At 33.5% G+C, this 24,641-nt stretch overlaps 4 protein-coding genes across 5 annotated transcripts; 1 reads left to right on the forward strand and 3 right to left on the reverse strand.

Moving 5' to 3' along the window:
• Nucleotides 1–351: 351 nt before the first annotated feature.
• On the reverse strand, nt 352–1,502 carry LOC114192360 (probable glutathione S-transferase). The gene is made up of 2 exons (XM_028082060.1): nt 1,141–1,502; nt 352–902 (listed from the first exon to the last, which is right to left on the reverse strand). The coding sequence occupies exons 1-2, from the start codon at nt 1,447–1,449 to the stop codon at nt 543–545; spliced, it is 669 nt and encodes a 222-aa protein (XP_027937861.1). The 5' UTR covers nt 1,450–1,502; the 3' UTR covers nt 352–542.
• A 1,349-nt stretch (nt 1,503–2,851) lies between these two features.
• Nucleotides 2,852–14,638, reverse strand: LOC114191690 (general transcription and DNA repair factor IIH subunit TFB1-1-like). 2 transcript variants are annotated; one of them, XM_028081036.1, is made up of 21 exons: nt 14,458–14,638; nt 14,252–14,373; nt 14,082–14,160; nt 13,840–13,901; nt 13,558–13,618; nt 12,918–13,026; nt 12,013–12,088; nt 11,612–11,707; nt 10,304–10,348; nt 8,756–8,812; nt 8,485–8,640; nt 8,275–8,340; nt 7,000–7,123; nt 6,279–6,335; nt 6,088–6,200; nt 5,546–5,737; nt 5,246–5,359; nt 4,940–5,017; nt 4,011–4,058; nt 3,801–3,869; nt 2,852–3,279 (listed from the first exon to the last, which is right to left on the reverse strand). In XM_028081036.1, the coding sequence occupies exons 2-21, from the start codon at nt 14,330–14,332 to the stop codon at nt 3,193–3,195; spliced, it is 1,770 nt and encodes a 589-aa protein (XP_027936837.1). In that variant the 5' UTR covers nt 14,333–14,373; nt 14,458–14,638; the 3' UTR covers nt 2,852–3,192. The 2 variants fall into 2 exon arrangements, with proteins under 2 accessions (XP_027936837.1, XP_027936838.1); XM_028081037.1 differs by having other exon boundaries at nt 14,463–14,604.
• Nucleotides 14,639–16,172: 1,534 nt separating this feature from the next.
• On the forward strand, nt 16,173–19,343 carry LOC114191639 (pentatricopeptide repeat-containing protein At3g23020-like). The gene has a single exon (XM_028080937.1). It carries the CDS (start codon nt 16,333–16,335, stop codon nt 18,805–18,807), a length of 2,475 nt encoding a protein of 824 aa, XP_027936738.1. The 5' UTR covers nt 16,173–16,332; the 3' UTR covers nt 18,808–19,343.
• A 360-nt stretch (nt 19,344–19,703) lies between these two features.
• On the reverse strand, nt 19,704–24,387 carry LOC114191640 (chaperonin CPN60-2, mitochondrial). Its single transcript, XM_028080938.1, has 18 exons — nt 24,139–24,387; nt 23,825–23,849; nt 23,548–23,679; nt 23,112–23,271; nt 22,832–23,007; nt 22,611–22,706; nt 22,252–22,356; nt 22,022–22,108; nt 21,857–21,946; nt 21,678–21,758; nt 21,529–21,597; nt 21,204–21,281; nt 20,990–21,085; nt 20,799–20,898; nt 20,620–20,723; nt 20,361–20,466; nt 20,168–20,246; nt 19,704–20,073 (listed from the first exon to the last, which is right to left on the reverse strand). Exons 1-18 carry the CDS (start codon nt 24,174–24,176, stop codon nt 19,968–19,970), a joined length of 1,728 nt encoding a protein of 575 aa, XP_027936739.1. The 5' UTR covers nt 24,177–24,387; the 3' UTR covers nt 19,704–19,967.
• Between the last annotated feature and the right edge of the window lie 254 nt (nt 24,388–24,641).

Raw genomic sequence — 24,641 nt, forward strand, 5'->3', positions numbered from 1 at the left:
GTTCTAGAACACTCGTCATGAAAGAAAAAGAAAAAGAAAAGTATTAATTAGTGTTACTAAGATATGTGCATCATATGCTCATGACTTTTGAATGCTTTTCTATATATTTTTGAAGCTAATTAACATGTTTAGATTACTCATTACTTATTAATAAGACTAAAGAAATAGTTTCTAGTTCTTGGACCAGAAGAATAATTATATCGATCGATAAATTTTAAAAGAATAACTATATTTTAACCTAATTTTTTATATTTTTAATTTATTATTTTAATTATTTTTAAATCATAATATCATACTGTTAAAAATATAAAAATAAATAATTAAAAAATAATTGAAATGATAAATTAAAAATGAAAGTAAAAATGTAATTATTATCCTTGTCAAAACTAGGAAAGCACATTGAAATTCATCCCTCTCAAACTTTTATCACTTTCATAATTATATTAACACATACCTAAGCTCAAACTTTTATTACTGTCGTAATACATATATCTCTCTAAATGATACACATGCTTCAGAAAAGCTACACTATTTTTCTTTTCTCACGAAGATGCAAGAATTTGTTCTCTGAGAGGTTTAACAAAAGCTACCATTTGATCCTGGTCAGGTAGGACTTCTGCAATGGCTGGTTCAGATTTGAAGATATTAAACCATGAATACAAACGAGGGAATTTCTGTGCTTCAAGAATTTGCACTTGAAGGATATCTTCCAACACAGTAAGATATTTGATTATGGACCCAAAAGCCAAGTCCACAACATTAACACAATCTCCTCCAAAGAATTTATTTTCCTTACCCAAGCACTGATCTTCCACAACTCTCAAATGCTCCAAAATATCTTCTATGGCTTTCTTCCTCTGTTCATTATTTTTGCTGCGATAGAGTGCTCTAACTCCCTCAGTCTTTAAAATTTCATACCAATGTTAGTGTCATCACATAACACATTCAGAAAGTATCGAGAAAAATAGAATGTGTGCTTCTGTGTTGTTAATAACATTTATGGTCGTATTCAATGTAAGTTTCATGAATTCAGCTATAGAAAACCAGTTTGATAATTACTTAAGTGTGGTATGATATAAATAATCTAATAGCAAGCTATAGAAAAATTGGTAGAGAATAAATTTGAAAGTATTTATTTACCAGATCATCAGAGTATTTGACCCAAAAGCGTGCGAGAGCTCTGTGGTAGGGATGAGAAGGTAACAGAGGATTTTGAGGCCAAACTTGATCGATGTATTCGATTATGAGCATGGATTCAGAAATGGGTTTTCCAGCATGAACCAGAATAGGGATTCTCTTGTACACAGGATTGTACTGAACAAGTTGAGAACTTTTGTTGAAACGATCTTCCTCAATGTTCTCATACTCAATACCCTTCAGCTTTAAGCTCCACTTCACCCTCAATGCGAATGGACTGTACCAAAACCCATGTAACTTCACCTCTCCCATTTTCTCTTATTCTCATTCTCTTCTTCTTTCTAACCCTCTATATATACACTCATCCATTGATGGAGATGGAATAATTCGCACAACAAATGTTAAAATTAAATTAAATATTTTTGTTCACTGTAATTGCTGTGAAACAAACACGTGTTATGGTGTTGTCCTTGCAGAACACGTCTCTTGTTTTTTAAATACAAAATAAAACGAGAAGTTAAGACCGAAATAAACAAGATAGAATAATTAGAGCGACTATAAACATAATGTGATGTGGCTCTGAAGAAGTGTGATGAATTGGAGTTTGGGTATTGAAATTTTTAAATGTGATAATGAGATCGTAAGTGCTTGCATCACTGGGTAGCATTTTATTATGATTGATGTGTCACTTTTTACTTTACGATAACACAAATATTTTTTTATTATAATAATTATAAAATAAAAAATATTATTAAATCATTAAAAAATCATGTAATTATGAAAATAAAAATAAATAGTTTTTATAATTTTATTATAAACAACTTTTGTTTATTTTGTAAGTAGTTCATTTTATAAGAGATGATTGTTCTAATTTAAAAAAAAATTATTTCAAAGATAAAATAGTAAGCATTTGTGTTTAAAGAAAAACTTTTTATTAATGTATATATATACACGTGAAAATTAATAAAATGATTTTAAAACATAAAGATTAAACAATAAATTTATTGAACTATAGAAACCCAACGAGTGATTCAAAAATTTTGTTATAACTTGAAGTTGCAAATATATATAAAACTGATGGAGAACAACACCAACTTCATTTACCTCACTAGATGAGTAATAGAGAAAAGTGGTATAAGCATTTCTAGTATAATAATAGTATGTTATCATTTATTATTATTACTAACTTTATCATCTTATATTAATTTCTAATTTGATGTATAATATTATCAATTCAATATGAATGTCAGACTAGAATACTAAACTGCAAACTAAATACTTTTTATCACCATTTCAATTTTCATGATATTTTGGGTGTGAAAACTCTTAGCACCAATCTCTCAGCAGTGTGTATAAGCCACGTCAAATCTCATTTAGTAATCTAATAACTATAATCAATATAAACAATCATTTTAATCTTCGAAATATATAACCATGTCACATTAATTAGACCTAACTTACAGATTTTTACGTATAACTTTACGCCATCGTACTTTATAATTATAGTATACACCCACGACTTTATGAACCCTCTACCAGTGTATGATTATGCATATTTTTTAAAATCCATTTATGCTGCTATCAATACATTCTGTTGTTCTAGTCGAATTTCCTTTTCTTAAGAAAAAAGAAAATTACTATTGGAGAATTTAAAGTTATCAACATGAGAGTATGCATAAATATACTCAATTGTAGTCAGCACAAAGCAGTAAAATTATTACCGTGATTGAACCGTGTTATTCACTTATCCTTCGTTTTATGTACTGCTAAAGTCAAGCAGGTATAGTACAGGGAGAGAGAGGGTGAAGAAGAAGAAGGAGGAAACTTGTGAATTAACTCGTCCTTTTCCAAGGGCCAGTGTTAACAAGTAATTCTAGGTTACATGTTAACAATCTAGTAATTCTCTTGCTCACTAATTCTCATGGAAATTCATTTCATAATGATATAGAGATAAAATAGCCATTCTGGTTTGTGGTAACGGCAAAATTGATGGAACTTACATTCCTAAATTGTTATGGTATGTTGCTCCCAGTGAACGGAGACCAAAACATTCTCCTAAACATAACCATTAGACTTTTTTGAGCCTCTTGCATTTCTTTTCTTAATGTCAGCGTCATAATGTAATAGGGCAGCATCCAGAGCCTGAGTAAAAAATTGTCCGTATACCTTAATCTTTCCATAAGATGGAATAAACAAGAGGGATACAGAAATAACAAAAACAATGGAAAACAATAGCATGGACTATTCACTGAATTGAACTCAACAAGAACTTCCTGTAAATATGAGTGAATTCTGTTTTAATCCTCCGAAAGATCTTCAGTTCGTCTGTTTTCATAAATTTTAAAACATCTAAAAAAGGTTTACCACCACTTACTGACGTGTCATGTCATGCATCTAAACATGTCACATTATATGCCACGTCCAAATGGTTGCCATGTAACATGTCAAACTGCATGTACATCCTCACTAAGTGGTGACAGAGGTAAGCCATTTTCTAGAACTATAAAAATTATGAAAACCAACAAACAAAAATCAGATTAAATCGTGTTGTTAAGAACTCGACACATCTAAACCAAAACATAACTCATCACGTAGGAAGTGGTTTATCCGAGTTTGATTACGAAGAAAGAAATGAAAATGGTCAATGAGTATGTTGTGCTCACCTGCTGCATAGGATGGACAACAAGGGAAACCTGGTGCCGTAAGTCCGACGATGCAGACACCTTTATTTCCTAAGAAGCAACAAAGAAAAGTAGAAACAATAAGTTCTTACTTCAAATAAAATTAATGCAGGTAACAAAAAATTAACATAATAAAAGAAAACGCGCTAGTGCAGTGAGAAAAACAAGAAGAGGCTTTAGCTAAAAGCGTACCTCAAGTTTAGAATATATTTGTGATATGGAATCTTTCAGTCTTCTTGTCTGCATTTAGTTCACGAGTGAGAAAAACATTACATATATAATAAAATGCAATTCAGAAAGATTTCTCAATGCATCACTACATACATATCTACAATATAACGAGTGTGTGATCCAATTACCACCAACGGCACGTAGAAGGAAAAACCCTCTATTGCAATTTTGATCATAAAACAGTAAACTTATGCGTATCTGACATAGAATACTTATATTGCAAATTTTATCATAAAACAGCAAACTTATGCGTATCTGACATAGAATACTTATATTGCAATTTTTATCATAAAACAGCAAACTTATGCCCCAGCTTAATTGCTCAGATCAGCAGGTTCCTTACATGGTATCAAAGCCTGTTTCTCGACTCTTCAAACAAAAATAAACTATAGATTGATGCTTGGTAAGTTTACCAGACCTTTAGAAATAAGTTCAATAGTTACTAAAATCCTAAAACAAACAGGTTTTTCTCGTCAGGCACGTGTTAGAGAGGTAAAAGGAATTATTAGACAATTTTAAAAGCTAAGTCAAACAGGATAAATGGTTTGCTGACAATTACCTTGCGGGAAACAGTTCATCAAATGTCCGTAACGCCATAGCAAACTCAAAACATTCAATTAAAGCAATCATTTATATAATATCAATAGAATTTTTGACAAACTGGTTTACAGCTTGACTTACATGCAAGCAAATAGAAACTTCTTGCAATGTAACCCGTAACAATTTATAAACATGAAGTGAACATACTGCTCCTTAAAATGAAACAAGAAAACAGATAATTGCAAGCAAATCCACATCCCAGACTTGTTCAATTGGAGCGATATTTAGATAGGTCATGCATAGGAATCAGCATTGAAAGATCTTTTAAATCACAAAAGCTCAACATTTACCTTATTAACAAGGTTTTGTGTTGTAACTGGATATGAAGACCAAAAGTGCCTAAGCAATTCCTGACTGCACACCCAATGCTGGAAAGAAAGGTGCATGTATGACAAAAATATAAATACCATCATTCAGAACCACCCCATAAGAAAATAAAAAAAATATGAAAATTCAAACTACAGACTGAAAATAAATGCCGCAAATGCTATATCTCAACTCACAAATACAAGTCAAAAAGATTATCCCCTGCTCTTTTTTTATTTTCTTTCCATTCGTTCTATTTGAAACCTCAGAAACAATTGTGGATGACTTACATCTAGTAGTTTCTCCTTGGTAGTATTGGGCAATATATCAAGCACACTCTCTTGAGAAGTTTTCCCAAGATGATTTTTGGTGCTTGAGATATTTCTAGTCAATCCATGAAGTACCTGGAAAAAAATAAATGGCTTTCATTTTCAATAGGAAAGAATATTTGTTATTACAAAAGAAAGAAAACAAAAACAATAAAAATGTTTCTAAGCAAAATATTGAGAGATTAAACATATACACCTGTCAATTACTAAAAAATGGTATTCTTTTCAAATACAGAATTATGTGATGCAAATATATATTACCTTAAGAGCGACATCAGGACTAAAGAGAGGATCCCTTAATCCAGTAGCTTGGATTTTAGATATCGCTGCCATCAAAGAACCATAGGCTTCCTCAGAACCTAAACTGCATGTCATTTGCTCCGTTCCAGGTTGGGAATCATCTAAAGTTTTTACTGCATTAGCTTGTTGAAAATCAAAATAGTCACGAGGATCCTGATTATGAAACAAATACACAAGTCATAACACTTAACAGATATTTAATCCAAAAAAGACGTTAATTATTAATTAGTAAATTATTTATGAGTTTTTTTCTATTCTATGTCCATGGGTAAGTGACAATAAGTTAACTACAGAAAGTTTTTACTGAAAAAGTAATTATTACATTGAAAGCACACAAGTTATTCAATGGTTGCTCTTTTAAGAGATTTAAAGCATTTGTTAGGGTGTATTTAATACTTCCAGACCATGCCCCAACGGGCACCCATTTCACAAATCCAATTATTCACTATAAATACATCACTATAATAAACATGGTTCATCTAATTCGTGAGAAAATGTTGAACCTTGATACAAAGTGGTGCATAGTTATGATCATCTTGAGCCTGAAGATCTTCAATCGGGGTCATCTTGGAAATTCTATTTTGTCTCTCCTCATCGCCTACAACCTCATCAGATTCTGTACAGAGAAATGAAATAAGAATTTTCTCCGTGTGAACAGAACGGAAAAGGAAAGAAAAAAGTCAGCCATACTAACTCTGTTTTCTTCGAGCAAGAATTTCGGCTACTGTTCTTGGGTGTTCCATCTCCATATCTACATTTATGTTTTGAAATTTGACTCATCAGACCAGACCATATGGCCTTTACTAAGTTGCAACTATCCAGATGTGAATGCATTTTACTCTCCAAGGTCTCGATTGATTTTGGGAAAATGCTTTTAAAATGTGTCTAACTCTTGGTCAAGGTTAACACTTAATGACAATAAAATTTGTCAACATAAATGAGAACAGAAAACAAATTTAAGATTCTTAAAAGCTGAGTTTTTCCAGTTTGCAAATCACAATTCTCACAACTTCTAAAATGTCCTCAGACAAATTTGAAGTGAAACAAATAGCAGAGAAGTGATAATATCATAATACAAATGGAGGAAGTCTCTCCCCCTTCACTTCGGTAAGTGCTCGAGAAATAATTAAAAGTAAACGTCAATATGGCTAGAGTCAAGTAAATTAATCACAAGGAAATAATTTAATTATGACATGCATTATTAGTATTTGCCAATTTTACAAATTTACTACTGAAGACCATTTTTGTCTGACTACAGATATACATATTAGACAAAATAATATTTAGGGAACATATATTATGATATGGGAACACAAAACATATAGTGAATATGCGAACAGATTTAAGAATAAAAGTATGAAAGAAAATTACTTTTGGTAGACACTGAAAAAATCAATTTGAAGAGAAGAAATTACCTAGAGTTTTCCCTTCAAGAACAACTGCGCCTTGTCTATTAAGATCTTGCAACAATGTTCTCTTATACAGAGCATTTTGGGCTTCAGATACTTCCTTGCTACCATCTCGAAAGATCCCATGATCCTTCTCATCAAATAGAGCAAAAGGTCAAAACACAGAAATTCAACGCAAATCTAACACTTCTGAAATAGCAGCATAAATAGACAACAGAACATTTGAATCGAATTAACTACTAAACAGTTAACAGCATTAGGTATGGAATTTAAATGATATATATAGTATGAAAACTTGACAGCTTTTGTAAACAACTAGTGGAGGCTCCATAAACTCTCCTAGTAAACTTGCAAGACTATACATCGTATAATAGATTAAATAACATAATAATTGAACATATCAACTTTGTAAAGCAAAATAGCAAACTACAGTAATAAAATAACAAAATCAGCAAGTACATTACTACTAAACAAGATCAAACTATACCAAATCATGCATAAATAATTCAAGCCCAAGTTCTTAAAATGATAGCATTTAAAAAACCAAAAAAGAACTAATGACTTCAAATCTCCATGTCCAATAACATCATCTCCAAAATCACCATCTCTACTGAGCTCTTTCTTAGATGAAAAAACTGTGCATCATCAAAATTGGCATCTGATTCCAAATTATGAAGATAAAATTCAAGAGTTGGATTACTTGAACTTCCTCCAACAGATTCAATGTTGCTACCATCGTCTTTACCCCAAGGTTGTTGAACCTCAACTTTCTCTTCATCAACATTATGTCCCTCTTAAGTCATCCATTCATAATCAAACATCATAACATCAATTTTTCTCATCTGTCTACTTTTGAACTTCAAGTTATATATCATATAAAATAAGTCATTCATCTTCAAATGTAAGTGATTTCTCCTCTTTGTATGAACCTAGAAAACACAAAAAATTGATCTCGGAGACAATGCCTTTTTTAAATGCTATGATTTTAAGAACTTAAGTTTTTTATGAATTTTAAACACAACTTGGTGTAACAATTATGTATAACACACTTTCGTTACCAGGTTGGAGCTTTGCTATTTTGCTTTATTATGGAGTTGAAATGTTTAATTGTTATGTTATTTGTCGGCATTTCAATATTTTTTATATTAGGAAAACTCTTAAGAGTGATTATATATTGGAACTGAAAATTTACTTTAAAAGGAGTGAACCCACATAAAATGAGAAAAAATACATTGTCAAAGAACTCAAAATGAGATTAAGGAATTGTTTCATTCACCGTACAGGAAGGTGTGTGTAATCATCTCCTTGGTCTGCTTCCATATCTAAAGTTGGATCGACACGTCGGACCTGCAAACAGGCATATCAATATAAATGGAATGGAGAATGCAGCTAAAAGGTCTTCAATGAGAATAAAAATTAAAGGTCTTCAACAAGAATAAAAATTAGAGGTCTTCAATGGGAATAAAAATTAAAGAGAAAGACGATAAAGACCTTCTTTCGAGCTTCAATTTCTAATATCTCATCATCTTTCAAGAAGACGGCCAGATCCTCATCTTCAGCAGCCTCGGCAGCTGCTGCAACCGCATTTTTGGTGCTATGGAGATACTCAGCTTTGAAGTATTTATTCCAAAAATCTACCTCGTTCATCTTGAATTTGGAGACCATGGGGGGTGAAAGAAATAATTTAGTAAGCAAAGTGCTTGACATTGCACACAAGTTATTACAGAAGATAATAACAAACACTGGAAGATTTTCAACATACTTTACTAGGTACAAAATTGAGGAATGCCTGGTGGACAGCAGGTTTGAGGGCAAAAATCTGGAAACCAAAAAAAAAATGCAAAAGAGAAATAAGGACAGTACACATTCAAATTTTTTTCCCTAAATAAGAAATGAATATTTGAAGTAATGAACGAAATACAAGTATAATCAAACCCTTCCAACTAAAGCAGAGAAATACTAGGGAACCATACCTGACTGAAACATATAATTAGATGCATAATCTCTAGTAGTGAAAAAAACCTATTGTAAGCCCACTAATGCAATAAGAGTCCGAAGTGGTAACCCCAGCAGCCAAATAAGGAAACAACTCACAAGGTTGCTTGGTCCAATAGCAAACAAAATGATTCCATAATATATTCTAAAGTATGGCAAGATATTATAACAAAACCATGCTAAAGAAACCACGTGCAGAGATAGAAGGAAAAGTTGAAACATACGAGATAAACCAAATACCAATCCCAACCCATAATCAAACTGAAAAGAGAGCCACCACATTAAAAATGAACAGTTTAAATTCTAAAACTGTAAGTGAGCTCAAAAACCACCCTCCTTGAACTTGCAAAACCAAACTTCAAAAATCCTTTTGAAGTATTAGTTAGTGTCGTGACTAATCTTGTAAGTTCCTTTCATCTTCCAATTTGAATATTAGCCTTTGGTTGAGAAACCATCTTAAAATTCTTAAACAACGAAGTAACCAACTCCAACACCCCAAAAAAGATCATTCCATACAGTGTAAGGCTCAAACAATTACAATTTCACATAACAGGTTTTCAAGTGCTAAATATTTTACCTTAAACATTAATTATGCTGATCCTCAGAAACGATAAAGAAAACGAATGTTTTGTTTAGTTACACAAAAAATTAGACGAGTTAGCTCCCAAAAGTTCCCCAAGGCCAGGGAAGGCCTCCAAGCTCTATGACTACTTATAAAGGTACTTACACATTATCCACCAACAAGGTCCTCACATCGGCAGCAGGACTTGAACTATGTCCTCATGAGGTATGAGTCTGGTCCTTACAACTAGACCAACTGGCCCAAAAATTGAAAGTTATCACTATTCGTTGACTTGACACATCATCAACAACAACAATAACCAAGCTTACCCGACCACATGGAAGGAAGCCCAATGCTAGAGGCATAGTGAAACCACCACTTCCTTAAGTAAAACTAATTGTTGTATCACTTCCATTTCATATCAATATGATGAACTATTGCATGCACAATGCGCAAGAAAACAAACAAAAAGATGAGAAAACTAAAAAAGTGTGCTACAAATAATTGTCTAAAATATCATGCACATGAAAAGGTGATTGTAATTGCATTCAATTAATGGTTATTGTCATCAAGTTAAAATTCCACGCATAAGCTTTTTGTCAAAATGACTGTCAATCTATACCCACTGTGCCCTCATTTCCGGGCAGTGCATAAAAGTCTAAACAAATACCAAATAGTATAATCACCTATAGTACAGAATCTAAACATTCAAGATTTAACTTAAAATCTAATTAGGCAGAGTAAGAAGCATGCCTGATATTTAATCTCCGGTGTCAACTGAAATTTAACCTGGTTTATCTGAAAGAAGAATAAGGGAAAATAACTAGTTTAAAATCATATGCATGCATTATAAGCCAAAAAAAAAAAAACAGAAATTGTTTAGAGATCCTAAACATGGATTTAAAATTCACAAACACTAAATAAAAACTCGGTAACAATAAAGAACCCTTATCTCACTAGATGGGGTTGGCCATATACATCAAACTATCTTTCTGAGCTTTTAATAACTGCTGTAGATATGAGGTTAACAATGAGAAAAAAAAAAAGGATATAGGTGCTAGGCTTTAAATTTTAATATTCAAAATTCAATTTAGGGCCCCCATTTCACTAAAAATTTTCAAATAATTTTTAAACTTCTAAAAGCCAAAAATAAAAGTTTTCTGTTCTGAGTTTTTAGAATTAAGAAAACAATAGGGGATTTTGAAAATGTAAAATAATAACATATTTTACATGTTTCTTCAACTTTTATTTGAGAACAATTTCTTTTAAGGAGAGAAAGTCCGTAATTATTAAATACATTCATGGAAATCTCATAAATAAATCAGAAAATCTAGACCCACTCCTTGCTTCTTATACCAAAATGTTGAGTGGCAATGACATCCATCTTTTACAAGCCCATCACTGGTACATAACTAAGATCTGATATGTTCTTGTTGAATAAATGTAATTAGTCATTATTCACACATACGATAAAATAAAAGACGATGAATGATGTATAACAACATTATTGGGAATGTGAACATTGCAGTTTCCATAATACAGTCGGTATTAGATTTAGAAAATTGTCATTATTCATTAAAATGACTTTAACTCCATTAGGAGTAACAAACCAAGCATCAAAGATAGTTAATCAGGTTTTATCATGAAAAATTCAACCAACATTTTTGAAGTGCAGCAAGAAATAAGGGTAATAGGCATGATAAGGATTCTGCTCATAGAAAACACAGCTAATAAGTTCTCCCACAAAAGAAAATACTTCATTGAAGTTTTTATAAATTACCAAAACAAATTACTTGTTAATTAGTTTTTTAAAGTTTTTTTGATGTGCAAAATTAACTGTATTTTGTGAAGTTGAATGCACAATTGTCATAGTATTGTTAGACATTAAAAGCTTCCAAAAGCTGAGTTTGGCACACCATAAGAGAGGAGTAAGATTTTTTTATTCATAAAAATTAAATTTGGAATTTGAGCTTATTGAGCTGCAATGTTCTCATCATGAAATCCAAGCAAGTGCACTCATAAAGACAGAGCACCAGTGCAGAAGGAGAGGTGGTATCATACCCGTCCATCACTCATAGGCTTTGTGTCAAAGATCAAAGAATTTTTAAAACCAATCCTTTGTTTTAACTTTCTGCTTTCATCTTGATCCAGCAATTTCTGTAGAGCATATTAAAAATATAAAAGAAGAATTCATTAAGATGAAGAGAAGAAAGTTACAAGAAATTTGGAGGCTAAGAATAAGATATCTTCCATATGAAAACAAAAGTAGAAAAAAGTCAATAGACTGCTTGATGCCTTTAAATATCTAATTGTGAAACCTCTGTAGAAGATCATATATTTCACACTATTTTATTTGAAAAAGTATTTTGCACAGTACTTTTCATGCCTAAATTTTATTCAAATAATCATAATATCAGCCAGAAACCTATCATCAACATCATTGATATTGGGAATATCTTTACCTTCTTAGTAGCCCAAAATTCTGACTCTGTAAGCTTACCACTAGCTACAAGTTCCTTATGAAGTCTCTGCAACTTGCTGCAAAAGTTACACTTCAACAAAATTAGTAACATTGAAGGAATTGAAGAATATCTCAAACCAAGATAACTTCTAGAGTAGATAAAAAATAATATTGAAAAGTGAACAGATTGAGTTCCTAATTAATTATACAGCACGGAATTTGAGCAAGAAAACTATAAAAGAACAATTTAAGAATAATAGCACAGTACCAAAGAGACCATGTCTATATGGTCTTAGTTGCAAAAGAAATTGAATCATAATAGAGCAAGATCACGAATAAACAATTCTTTTCTTTTGAAAAGTTATAATTGTCCACACCCAACATCCACCATAAGATATTTCAATAGCCTTGGGCAATATTAACAACTTGTGAGCCATAATGAACCATTAGAGCATAAGTACATATTTATAATTGTAACCTCATTCATTTACTCTTGATTACTATTGAGGAAGATTTAATCACAATTAGACAGTTCTATAACATCAACGCACTACTTGTGTAAGACATATCTAACCACCAGTGTCACAAGTATAGATTTATAATTATATGCATACATTCCTCTACTCGTAAACATATGTGACGAAAATTTACCAATTATTACTCAGACATTTCAATAACCTCACAAAACAATTAACCACTTGTGAGACATTTCACTATTATTGCTACAAGTACAAATTAATAATTGCATACAATCATATGTATTTACTATGACACACCTGTAAGGCAAATTTTACACACGTGGTTAACCATGTGTGATAGGTGGACACTGGACGGAGTATCCCCGGCTTGCATTAATCATTACTCCTTTCTTTTAAAAATTAAAGTGCATTATTTTAAACCAAATACCTATCTTCCTGCAATAGCTTTATCCTCAGAGTCATTTCTGCAGAGCTTAGCTGTTCCTCAGAAATAACTTTTGTAGCTTCTCCTTGCACATGCTTGCTAAGGGCAATACCTGCTCAAACAGATAAAACATCATTATAGGAATGATATACAAAACAAATGAAAATAAAAATATAAAATATGCATTAATAAAGGGAATAAAAGAAAAAATAACAACTATTCAGAACTTCCTTCGTGGAAAACTGCATTAAAGAAAAAAAGGGAACGGGGTAATGCATGTCAAAATTCATGAAAAGGAAATCTGGCGATGCATCATTTTCTTCTCTGGCATATGTATAGACGGGGAAATAAATATTTAATGCTATGCATCTGAAATCATATTTTAATTAAATTTTTTTACTGATTTAGCACGCTTAATTGATAAAAACAAATAAAAATAACTCTAACATTGCTACTCTGGGACTTAAGCCCATGATCAAATAAGTAAACAACATAGCAGGCCTTCATGATAAGCTACATGACGTGGCAACTCGAGAATAACAAAAGCAAGTTAAAGAAGCCCTCAGGATAAAATTTTAAGCATATAGAAACAGCAAAACCATGTCTCGGTTCTGTTTGGCAGTAGCCAAAGTAAGTTACTTACCCACCAATTCCCGACAAACATGAAGATCTGCAAAACTTTCTAACTCGAATATGTAACTTCCCTGGAACATCAAATTGTAATATGATAAAAATTCATACAAAAAGGAAGAGGCATGAGCATGTCAGGTGTAGTATTACCAAGTAAACCAAAGGCATTGAAAATTCAAATTGAGCAGCATTCAAAAGTAAAAGAAGAAAAAAAAAGATGGAACCAACTCAGCAGCATAAATAGCAGAATAAATGTAGACAAGAGCAACAAAATTAAAAGTAACAAAAGAACAACCTGTGCATGTGTAAGGTTAAGCCATGGCGGTTTGCCTGATCCCTCTTTAGTGTGTTTATGACCTAAAATTTTTTTCCAGCGGAGCAAAAAATAAAATGACAATAAAAAGTAATGCATACGCGGTATCAATAAAACACTGAGATTGTGAGGTCCATAACTTCTACACAATTCAATAAGAGTTCATATGAAACTTCACAATCAGTTTAAGGAAAGAAAATACGAAAACAAAAGATAAGAAATACTCTTTATAAATCTGAACTCCACATCGAGCTTATTGTTGGTGGTAGGATCATTGGGCTTGAAAACGAACTTTTCTTGAGTCTGCAGAGAAAGCGAACGAAATTCCATAAAAATCTCAACGCGAAAACAAGATTTCTCAAAAATATAGCACAAGTTGAGAATGCGAATGCACCAATCTGAGGACGCCGGGGGTGCCAGGGTCTTTGACGGTGGCTTTGTATTTGACACGCTTAACCACTTGCCCTGACGACATCGTTTCGAGCTCCGATAGCGCGTACAGTTCAGAAGATTAATCTGCAACCAAACAAAAAAAATCCAGAATCAAAAAACAGAAACATGGAGTTCGCGAGCGAGTGATGATTAAAAAAGAAGCTATACTCCACATTGGGCTGATTGAGAAAGACTTCACGAGAATCGGCGATGTAGAGAGGAAAAAGAAGAACGGCGCAGTGTAGAGAGAAGACGATGAATTATAATCACTATGCTTCTGCTTTTCCACACTCTTATTTTCACAAAGAAGATCATCGACGATGATTCTTTAAATTAACCCTGTAAAATTAACTTCGGATCCATCATCATTTGTTACAGCGGTTAATTTTTTATACGAAATAATCAATATTATATATATATATATATATATATATATATATATTTGTGTTTTGTGAAAATAATAAAGGTTGTGTAATTTAATGGCGTTTTAAATTATTTAAGAAATTACAAATCCCATTTTTCATGTAGATTTTTTAAAGCATTGAAAATTTGCTTTCGATTATTAAAAGTAAACAAACAAAATCTGTCACGAATCACATGAATCATTATAGTTTTTCTGTTTTAAGACAGAAGCGTTGCATATTGAAACCAAAACTTTAGGTATTTTTAAACACAATACTAGTGTTCAAATAATGATGATATGACAGATATAAATAGTAGATGAAAATTACTATATTCTAATAACCTGAACTTATAGAACATGATCCTGTTTTAAGTTAAAAGGAATGTGGCTGAGGAAATGCATTTTATTTATTTTTTATTTTTTATTAAAAAAATACATTTTTTGTCTGTAAACTCTCTCATAAAAAAACAGCAAAACAAAAATAAATAAATATTATTTATAATTGTATTATATTTTTAAAATATTAGAAAGGACATTTGTTTTAAGTTATAGTTGAAAAAAGTTTAAATACTATCGTCCTCATTTTTGTATTGTTTATCATGGATGATTCCTCATTTTTACCGTTTAAAATGGTCTTTATTTTCGTAATGTTTATTGCGAATTGTTCTCATTTTTTATTAAATGTTTAAAATAGTCCTTATTTTCACAATTCGTGTTTAATTTAGTCATATTTTGTGACGCTGTTTAAATCAGTAACAGAACACGGTACAAGTGACACTATTTATATTACATTGTACTGGGGTATATTAGGTGTACTGTGGATTATTAACGTTAACTCTTCAATTTGGGGGAAAAATTCTACAGTTAAGTCCCGCTGCAATTAGGGATTAACGAGTACAGACGATTTCTTCATCTCCGAGCTTCTTCATCTCCGATCTGCAAGGAAGCAACAATTGGACCGTGATATGGGATTGCAAGAAGAAGAAGATTGCAACAACACAAATTGGGAATGAAGGAAGAAGATTACAGCAACTGACCAACTACCCAACAATTCATTTTCAAAACCCTAACTCATTTATTTATCCCCAAATATCTAATTACTACACGCAATTCATTTTCAAAACCCTAACTCATATATTTATCCCAAAATATCTAATTACTATACATGTACAGTACACGTAATATACCCCAATACAATATAATACAAAGAGTGTCACTTGTACAGTGTTATGTTACTTATTTAAACGAGGCATCACAGCAAAAGACTAAATTAAACACAAATCGCGAAAATGTGTATCATTTTAAACATTTGGTAAAAATGAGATCATCCGCAGCAAATATTATAAAAATAACGAGAATCATTTTAAACATTCGATAAAAATAAAATCATCCACAACAAATAATATAAAACTGATAACTGAAAAAGGTATTTAAAAAAAAAATTGGAACAATAAGAAATATCAAATGGTTCCAACACAGTTTAAATCAATGCGTTGTACCATACTTGGTCCACAACCACAACTCAGAGAAGACTCTCTGAAACTGAAAAACCAAAAACGGGAATAACGAAACTTGGATATCTCATGTTGTGTGTGTTGCGCTAAACTAACACTGAAGTGTTCTTCTTTCTGTTCGGAGCAATGTTGCTGAAGCTGCAGCTATTGTACACCCACATGCCTCTCCTCTCAAACGCAAACGCGGTCCTTCTGTCTGAGAAGCCCGAGCAAGTTACCCCCACAAGCAGAAAACAGAGACTCCCTCTTCATAACGGAATCGGCACGGTGAAGCCAGAGACCAACTTAAAGAAATGCGGTCCAGTGCAGAATTCGGAAGAGTGTATTCCCAGAAAGAGCAAACCGGAGAAGTCGCACACCAAGTGTTCGACGAAACGCCTCTCTTACGGGGGATGCATTCCCGCGATTTTAGAAGCCTTGGATACGGTTCTCGACGTGGATGAGGCTCTTGGGCCGTGGGAAGACAGGCTTAATAACAAGGAGAGGAGCATTATTTTGAAGGAGCAGTTGAGGTGGGATAGGGCTTTGGAGATTTTTGAGTGGTGTAAGCAGAAAGGTCACGAATTGAACGTGATTCATTACAACATCATGCTGAGGAGCCTAGGGAGGGCACGCCAGTGGAGACGCGTGGAGAGTTTGTGGAATGAGATGAATGCCAGAGGAATTGCTGCCACCAGTTCCACTTATGGAACTTTGATCGATGTTTATAGCAAAGGAGGCCGCAGAGAAGAGGCGTTTTTTTGGCTTGACATGATGTTGGAAAATCGGGTGGAGCCTGATGAGGTCACTATGGTGATTGTTGTTCAGTTATATAAGAAAGCAGGAGAGTTTCAGAAAGCCGAGGAGTTTTTCAAAAGGTGGTCTTCGGGTAAACCTTTGAGGAGCAAAAGCAAACCTTTGAGAATCAATAATGAAGTGGTGGATACTCGGGAATTGGATGAAAGGGTGGCGTGTGCTAATGTTTCATTCAGCTCGCATACTTATAATACTTTGATTGATACTTATGGAAAGGCTGGTCAAATTAAAGAGGCATCCGAGACTTTCATGGAGATGCTTAAACGAGGTGTGGCACCAACTACAGTGACGTTCAATACGATTATTCACATTTGTGGAAACCATGGACAATTAGAGGAAGTGAGTTTGCTAGTCCAGAAAATGGAAGAGCTGCGATGCTCGCCTAACACAAGAACGTATAATATTCTTATCTCTCTGTATGCTAAGCATAATGATATAGGTAGGGCAACAAAGTATTTTGAAACAATGAAGGAAGCCTGCCTCGAGCCTGATCTAGTGAGTTACCGTACTCTCTTGTATGCATACTCGATAAGAAAAATGGTTTATGAAGCAGAAGAGCTTGTAAGAGAGATGGATGAGCGGGGTCTTGAAGTTGACCAATATACCCAGTCTGCATTGACTAGGATGTACATAGAAGCAGGAATGCTCCACAGGTCCTTGTTATGGTTTCTGAGGTTTCATCTAACTGGAAATTTGACATCTGAGTGCTATGCTTCCAACATTGATGCATATGGGGAACGTGGACATACTTTGGAAGCTGAGAAAGTCTTCATTTTGTGCCAAGAACGGAAGAATCTCAGTGTTCTTGAGTTCAATGTGATGATTAAAGCTTATGGCGTGGGGAAATGCTATGAGAAGGCATGTCAATTGTTTGATAGTATGGAAAAACAAGGCGTAGTTGCAGACAGATGCAGCTATACTTCTCTCATACAAATTTTGGTCAGTGCTGACCAGCCACATGTTGCCAAAACTTATCTGAAAAAAATGCAGGAGGCAGGGCTAGTAAGTGATTGCATCCCATACAGTGCAGTGATTTCTAGCTTTGCAAAATTAGGCCTGCTGGAAATCGCTGAAGATTTATACAGGGAAATGATTAACCATGATGTGCAGCCTGATGTTATAGTTTATGGCGTATTGATCAATGTTTTCTCTGATGTTGGAAGGGTTAAAGAAGCCATCAGTTATGTTGATGAAATGAACAAAGCTGGGTTGCCGGGGAATACAGTAATATATAATTCTTTGATCAAATTGTATGCAAAAGTTGACAACCTGGAAAAGGCAGAAGAAGCATACAAGTTGCTTCAATTATCAGAAGAAGCTCCTACTGTATATTCTTCAAACAGTATGATTGATCTTTATGTTAAGCGGTCAATGGTTGACCAAGCAAAAGAGATATTTGAGACATTAAAGGAAAATGGAGCTGCAAATGAATTTACGTTTGCGATGATGCTGCGTTTGTACAAGAAAATGGAGATGTATGATGAAGCCATTCAAATTGCAAAGCAGATAAGAAAATTGGGACACTCGACAGATTTAAGTTATAACAATGTGCTTAACCTCTATGCTATTGCTGGCAGACCCAAGGAAGCCATGGAGACTTTTAAGGAAATGTTAAGAGCTTCCATTCCTGTTGATAATTTTAGTTTTAGATCACTTGGAAATCTTTTGCTCAGATATGGAGTATCAAGGCAGGCTGTTGGCAAATTAGAAGTGTTAGTGAAAAAGGATGTTTCCAACGGTTTGCTGGCATGGATGTCAGCACTCTCAGGTGTTCTTGAAGTAGATGATTATTATGATCATGACTAGATCCTCTGCAACTTTACCTTCCTTAATCAAGCATACAGATCTCAGTTGATTGCTTAAAGGACACGAGAATTGGACCAGGTTGACAAGTTGCACCCCTTCTTTCACCAATTCAAATTTCCTTGCGACTCTGGATGGAGGTATGAAGATCACCTTGTACTTTTTGTCAAATACAGACCAAGAAATGCTAAAGTCCAAGACTTCGAACCAATGACAGCCAGAACGAATCCAAGAAAATCTTTAAATTTGGATGGACCGTACGTGATATATAGACTCAAGTGTAAATTGTAGAAAAAGTAGTGCATTTCATGAAACCCTCGTATAAATTCTGTGAGTAAATCCCTTTGTCAGAGTGATAGGGAAGATTCCACAACTTTCATTTTGACTATGTTCTGCCATCACTTCATGAAAATCTCGTTCTTTTTTGGAAAAATGTGTCTCTTGCAGGGTTTGAATTGTCTAAATAGAGATAGAGAGTTCTTTTAATCGTTATTGTATAAATTTCTTGTTATATCAAGTAATTCAATAATTTCTCAGTAGACTATTAATCTTGATGCACTTGATCACCTGACATCAATTTTAATTGACAATTCATTGTTTTGATATCGTAAACACCATTTCATTAAGAAAATAAGATAAAATTAAAAATAATCTATGAAATGGAAAATCACACTACTACCCCCCTTTTGTTTTAATAAATCTAAACAAAGTTAATATTAGATAAACAATCCGTTTTGTAAGCATCTTTATTTAAAGCTAATCTTCCAAAAAGTTAGAAAGTTGTCTCGTTTGAGAAATGTTAACTACTAATAGGTGTGCCATCTTTCAACTGATAATTTCAATTGAAAGTTAGAAAGTTGTCTCGTTTGAGAAATGATAGAAAAAGAACGAGTTCAATCTACTGAAATTATTTCAGGGCAATCTTTCAATTGACAATTTCAGAGTGGAACAATGTTCAATCATAATTTGGAATCTGAAAAATGTTTCAGATGTTCTTTAATTCCATTGTAACCACAATCTCTCCCTACATTTTTTTTTATCTCTACCTATGGTTACATGGATACATGATGCCTTTTGTCAACAAATAAGCGAAAAAAAGGCAAAATAATGGTGACACACCACTTCACTCCAAGTCCAGTAAAAAAACTACCAAAAATAGTTCCTTAATAATCCATGCCACCCATGCCGCCACCCATGGCAGGAACATCTTTATCATCCTTTGGAAGTTCAGATACAACAGCTTCAGTTGTCGTCATCAAAGATGACACACTGCAAAAGAATAGATAAGCATCAAGCAAAGCATGACATAAAACAAATCTAATACATCAATAACTACAAAAAGTTCTCTAACATCCTATCTTACCTGGCTGCATCAACCAAGGCGGTCCTAATCACCTTCAATGGATCAATGATTCCAGATTTAACCATATCAACATATTCACCTAATTATGAAGCAGGAAAAGAAAAATACAATAGAATCAGTAATAACAGAAGGGTCACACATCTTTAGTCAAAAATAAGTAGTCATGAAAACACAGACAAAGAATCATTATTACCTTTAGCTGCATCATACCCAAGATCAGGATTATCCTGTTCCAACAACTTGCCAACAACAACAGCACCTTCAACTCCTGCATTTGAAGCAATTGTGTGCACAGAAGTCTGCATTGTTTGTTAAAAGAGTTAGTTAAACCATGCCATATCTTACAGCTAAAAAACCCCAAAATATTACCAAATCCAGCAAGAAATGTATGATAAGATGTTAAGTGAAGATAATCTATGAAATAAAAAAGCTAGCAAAAAAAAAACACTAACCTTCAAAGCATTTTGGATGATCTGGACACCTATCTTCTGATCAAAATTGGCAGTTTGAAGCTTATCCAACTCCTTTGATGCATAAAGAAGAGCGACACCACCACCTGTGCAAAGTATAACACATCAATTTGACTGAACATAAAACACTAAGCTTACAACTGGTAGGGCCAATAATTTACCTGGTACTATTCCCTCCTCTACAGCAGCCTTGGTTGCATTTAAGGCATCTGTCACCCTATCTTTCTTCTCTCCAACTTCGGCCTCACTAGCTCCTCCAATCTGCAAAAGTTTCATTTGAAATGTCAATTTTCTCATGACAACCTTATAATATTGGCAAGTAAAAACCTAATAGCAACCAAGGTGTATATACCTTAAGCACTGCAACACCCCCAGAAAGTTTGGCTAATCTTTCTTGTAACTTTTCCTTGTCATAGTCTGAAGTGCTGTTTTCAATTGCTGATCTAATCTGTATATAAAGATGTCAAAAAACAAATAAAAAACATCAACAATCTGATCTATTACTACATAGAAACAAATTACAGCAACAATAATAAAATCAAATATAACATAAGTTTCAAACAAACCTGCTCGCATCTTTCTTCAATTGCTTTCTTATCACCAGCTCCATCAAGAATAACAGTATCATCTTTAGAAATTGTTATCTATACAACATTGAAAAACTTATTTAGTAGTCTAAATCATTTAAACTTGTACATTACGAAACTAATACAAGAGAAAAATCAATGAAATTTAGTTTTAAGCATAAACACTATCAGTAGCTCCCAAAGGAAAAATCATGATTCATCCTCAAGCAAAACATCGAAATGAACACTAAAAAAGAAAGCATACCAAAGATCTATCATGCATTCACATGGTATAAGCTTTTAACAAATTAAGCTAAAAGGTTACCTTTTTGCAAGAGCCAAACATTTCCAAATCCACTTTTTCAAGATTCAAGCCAAGCTCTTCAGTGATAAGCTAGAAGAATAGAGAAAATATATCATTCACTGTTTTGTTAGATGAAATTTAAGAAATAAATCAGCAAACAGAAAACTTACTTGACCTCCCGTAAGGACAGCAAGATCCTGGAGACCAGATTTCCGATTTTCACCAAAACCAGGAGCTTTGATTGCACATACCTAAACCAGTATGGAGCAAATATCAGATTAAATAAGCAAAACCAATAATTAATTGCACCAAGAACTGAAAGGTAAGATTTCATATAGGAAAAACAAACCTTGATTCCAGCACGAAGTTTATTTAGAATAAGAGTTGCAAGGGCATCACTTTCTACATCCTCGGCAACAATCAACAAAGGTCTTTGTCTCTGGAGATATAGAAGCGTCAGTCAATACCAATATTTTAGAAATCAATGCAACATGAAGGAAATGACATTGCTCACCTTCAAAGCTAACTCTAATACTTTAACAATGGCATTTATGCTAGAGATTTTCTTTTCATGGATTATAATGAGAGGGTCCTCTAGTTCCTGATGGCACAGCAACATCAAATGGTTACATTTAATATCCAAGAATAAATAAATAAATAAATAAAGACTCATGACCAAGGACCAAAGTAAACTCCACAAAAGTACTATGCTGTGCGAAGTAGATTTGTAAAGCGAGAACATACACATTTCTGATTCTTCTGGTTTGTTATGAAATACGGAGAAATGTATCCCCTGTCAAGCTTCATTCCTTCAACGACTTCCAATTCGTTATATAATGTCTTGCCATCCTGACAAAGTTTATAAAAGTTAACCACTAGCATATTAAGAAATGCATTGCTATTCAAACCATGGACCCCTTTGAAAGAGGAAAGATACAGAGGAAGAACAGAAAAGGCATAATAAAGAATAGACGGGTTGGAATTAAAAATCATAGGGGGAACATCTACTGAGCATTATATCAAGGACACTAAAAAACTGCCCTCTGGGCCAAGAAAAGAATACCCAAAGAAATATTTCCAAAAAGATGCATATAATAACTTACTGAGATAGTGATCACACCCTCTTTGCCAACTTTCTCCATAGCTTTTGCAATTAATTCACCAATTTCCCTCTCCCCATTGGCAGATATTGTCCCAACCTATCGCCACCACAAATAAATTGTAAAGTTCTGTTAATACTCGTGATTCAAAAGCAACCTTGCTGTTTCCAATCTCCTGCCATATGCCAATAGTGGCTATAACAAAAAAAGAAAGATAAACAAACCTGTGCAATTTCTTCAGAAGTGCTAATCATCCGTGCTCTGCTTTTCAGATTTGTCACCACAGCATCAACAGCCATATTTATACCTCGTCTCAGATCCATAGCATTCATTCCAGCTGCGACTGACTTACACCCTTCCGTAAATATAGCTCGAGTAAGAATTGTAGCACATGTGGTTCCTGCCAATTTGCTCCCTCATTATTAGCATTTCCTTAATAAGAAAGCAGCCAGTGCAGAAGTTTAAACCCATAAAGTATAATCCTGTATGGTTATAACAGCTTACCATCGCCAGCCACATCATTGGTAGCGTTTGCAACCTGCTTTACAAGACTGGCACCGATATTCTTGACTTTGTCCTTGAATTCAATGCTCTTAGCAACAGTTACTCCATCCTTTGTCACTTTGGGTGCACCAAAGCTCTGCTCAATCACCACATTACGCCCCTAAAATAAGTTTAACATAAACAACAATTATCAACACCAACCAACCAACCAAAGTGACGATATTAGGATCAATATCTTTCATTCCTAGATCCAAAGACATGTTCACCATTCAGAACACCAAATAAATATATACGATTGAATAAGAACAATACGGGATCGGCAATTGTACACTTGATATAAAGTTCTATTTATAATCATTTCCTCTTGTTCTACAACTTTTACTCAAGATATCTTTCCCCAGAAGACATAACAAGAAAACAAAGAAAATTTCGTCACCTTAGGGCCCATGGTTACTTTGACAGCATCAGCGAGCTCTTCAACCCCCTTAAGCATCAAAGCCCGGGCCTCCACGCCAAACTTAATGTCTTTGGCAGCATAATTCCTGCTCCAACTCACTCTACTTCCAATCTTTGGAATGCAAAAACCGAACACTCAGCATCATAGTAATAATAATAATAATAATAATAAAAAGATATATTACAGGAAAATGGATCATTAATTTCATAACAATTTTAACAACAATAATTTGCCATGAAAAAGAATGGTGTTTTACTTGTTGAGTGCTGCTCCTAGCAATTCTGCGATCATAAGACCAAAATTTAACAGTCAACAACATTGAATACAATGAAATATTGAAACAATACACCACAAATTGGCAATCAGCATTAATGGATCTATATAAGATATACCACCCAAAACCCAAAAAAAAAAGTTAGAATTTTGATCCATCCTTAGAAATTTCCTAAGGGACCCAGAAGACCAATGGCAGAAAATAGAAAAAAAAAAAAAAAAAAGTAACCAAGATGGGTGAAATAGAAGAAAAAATTCAGAAAGCAGAAGAGAACAATACCATTAGAAAAAACTTACCTAGCTTTGGAAGCAAGGGAGGTTGCAAAGCGGTACATGATGTCACCGACTGAGAAAGCACACAAGAAGTTGCAGAGACTAATGCAGAATGGAAATGCTTCACGCTCTTTTTCAATGGATGGAGGGAAGGCTCTAGAAGAAGCAGTTTCTAGGGTTTAGGGTTTTATGTTCCAGATGTTCATGTACTTTGTTTTGTTTATATTTTACATTCTTTTTCTTACATAATTAAAGGTTTTCACTTTCGCACCACCATTTTTTCTAACATATTTAGAATAAACGAATATCTTTTTTTAATATTTAATGTTTACATTTATCAACTAAATTATTTCTTAATTATATAATGTGTTTAATTTTATATTCATTTGAACCAAGATGAACAACATAAAACGTAGGTAAAATCACAAAAAATAATGAAATATGAGGTTAAAGACAACTAAAATAAAAAATTAATTACCTAAATACAGGGTGTGTGGATATAGTTATTGTATTCATTTGTTTTGTAT

This window comes from Vigna unguiculata, chromosome 7, assembly GCF_004118075.2.
Source record: "Vigna unguiculata cultivar IT97K-499-35 chromosome 7, ASM411807v1, whole genome shotgun sequence".
NCBI classification, from domain to species: domain Eukaryota; kingdom Viridiplantae; phylum Streptophyta; class Magnoliopsida; order Fabales; family Fabaceae; genus Vigna; species Vigna unguiculata.

Coding starts and splice junctions, on each gene's coding strand:
- LOC114192360 (XM_028082060.1), bottom strand. CDS start 1,449: ATGGGAGAGGTGAAGTTACATGGGTTTTGGTACAGTCCATTCGCATTG. Junction 903..1,140: donor TCAAATACTCTGATGATCTG/GTAAATAAATAC, acceptor GAAATTTTAAAG/ACTGAGGGAGTTAGAGCACT.
- LOC114191690 (XM_028081036.1), bottom strand. CDS start 14,332: ATGTCGTCAGGGCAAGTGGTTAAGCGTGTCAAATACAAAGCCACCGTC. Junction 5,738..6,087: donor ATGCACCACTTTGTATCAAG/GTTCAACATTTT, acceptor TTTCATAATCAG/GATCCTCGTGACTATTTTGA. Junction 5,360..5,545: donor GTCCTGATGTCGCTCTTAAG/GTAATATATATT, acceptor ATTTTTTTCCAG/GTACTTCATGGATTGACTAG.
- LOC114191639 (XM_028080937.1), top strand. CDS start 16,333: ATGTTGCTGAAGCTGCAGCTATTGTACACCCACATGCCTCTCCTCTCA.
- LOC114191640 (XM_028080938.1), bottom strand. CDS start 24,176: ATGTACCGCTTTGCAACCTCCCTTGCTTCCAAAGCTAG. Junction 20,724..20,798: donor AGAGGAGGGAATAGTACCAG/GTAAATTATTGG, acceptor TACTTTGCACAG/GTGGTGGTGTCGCTCTTCTT. Junction 20,467..20,619: donor TCATCCAAAATGCTTTGAAG/GTTAGTGTTTTT, acceptor CAAACAATGCAG/ACTTCTGTGCACACAATTGC.